This window comes from Macrobrachium nipponense, chromosome 6 (assembly GCF_015104395.2).
Source record: "Macrobrachium nipponense isolate FS-2020 chromosome 6, ASM1510439v2, whole genome shotgun sequence".
Classification (NCBI taxonomy): Eukaryota; Metazoa; Arthropoda; class Malacostraca; order Decapoda; family Palaemonidae; genus Macrobrachium; species Macrobrachium nipponense.
In genome coordinates, this window is record NC_061108.1 from 92,881,776 (window position 1) to 92,883,524 (window position 1,749).

The 1,749-nt window shown below is 35.2% G+C and overlaps 1 protein-coding gene across 1 annotated transcript in view; it reads left to right on the forward strand.

The window, feature by feature from the left end:
- The first annotated feature begins 353 nt into the window (after window positions 1–353).
- The window catches only part of LOC135216582 (trypsin-1-like), a 38,645-nt gene continuing 37,249 nt past the window's right edge, over window positions 354–1,749 (forward strand). The window contains exons 1-2 of the mRNA XM_064251961.1: window positions 354–434; window positions 1,591–1,666. Of these exons, the coding sequence (XP_064108031.1) occupies window positions 354–434; window positions 1,591–1,666 (157 nt within the window). The remainder of the gene's footprint in view (window positions 435–1,590; window positions 1,667–1,749) is intronic.

Sequence of the window (1,749 nt, forward strand, 5' to 3'; positions counted from 1 at the left end):
CACTATAACCCTGCCAAGTTTCATGGCCATCGGACCAGCCGTTTGGCCATGATTGAATGACAGACGGACGAACAGACATAACACCCATTATAGTACTTGTTGCATTCATCGCTATAAGTGCACTTAAACATTTATTATTTCTACCTTGCTATTCTTTTACTTATTTGTTTGAAATTATGAATGTACTTTTCCGAAAGTTCAAATTAAAGGTGGGCCACCACTAAAAGTCAAATGTACACTTTTGGCCTGCTAGCTTTGGGTTGGATTTTAAAAGTCACGTAATAAAAGCGAGAAGGATCAAGGGTTGTTATCACTTCTAAACGCTTTGGCATACCTGAGAATAGTGATCAGAGATGTACGGAGCATCCTTGGTGAGAAAAGAGGCTACGGTTCTTTTGGCAGAAGTGATGAACATTCACAGAGACAGCGAGGCTGTAAGAAAAATTGGAAGATAAAATGGCAAAAAAGAATATAAGTAAAACACAAGAATAAGTTGAACCCAGTAACACAAAATAATAATAAAGCATTAAAAAAACTGTAGTGTTTCGGGGCCAATAATAAAAATGTGATGATATTGAATAAATAGATAAATGAAAGAACGAATAAGATATAAATAATATATATATATACATCCACTAACATACTAACAGTTGTCTGTTTACTAATATATATATATATATATATATATATATATATATATATATATATATATATATATATATATGTGTGTGTGTGTGTGTGTGTGTGTGTGTGTGTGGTGTGTGTGTGTACAAATGAAGATAAAACGGCCCATAAAAAGATTATACGCACATTGCAACCATATATTTTGGGTACCAAAACTTTTGTATCCTTGGTCAAATGTGGTAAGTGACAAGAGTGTTTATATGGCATATGAAGATGTGGCGATAAGATGTTGGTAGATGTAGAAATCTGTTGAAGTGGATGAAAAGGGGTCAGATCCTTGAGTTGTGTTTCGGTCCTCGTTAGCTCCTGTCTGTGTCGAGTCTGTCGGGCGTACCTACTGGAACACCTACTTCAGAATAGATCTTAACTTAAGATTGGCCTGTTGGTGGAATTCGGTTTCCAATATCCCCTTGATAGGTTCACATTGATAGTTTGACTGATTCTGGCGTATTCCAGAATGGATGGGAATGTGGCTATAAATGTGATTAAGACAAGCCATATTTGTAAGAAGAAAGTAAGAAGAGCAGATAATGTAAAAATGTATGAACTCTGGGCTACGTGGATGGAGCCGATGAAGATTATGTGATATTTCATGGGCATTCACGCAGCATGAAGGTTTGCGGGAAAATAGGTGAAGGGAAAGAAAACAGTAACAGTCGAGATTATTTGAAGAAAAAAATATAAGATTAATTTAAAGAAAAATATGAGATTTTTTGAGGCACTTTTGCATGACTAAAGAGAAGGTTATGCACAGGCATAGAAGAGGATGGATAGACTAGTCAAGAGAGAAGAATGTGAACAAAAACGTCATGAATAATAAATTAAGAGAGTAATGAAAAATTTAAAAGACGAATGACACATCGGTCTCAGAATAAGGGATCTATATTGAAAGTAATGCCGTTCTAGGTCGTTCCTGTCAGTATTGTGAACTTTGCTGATTACAAAATATACAAGAAAGGTAGAGCTGACGCAAGAATGAAAGGTTAGTGTTAAATTTGAGAATTCTTGTGGAAGTGACTGGTGAATATATGAAAAGAGCAGTTAAAAGGTTAAAGAGTTAAATAG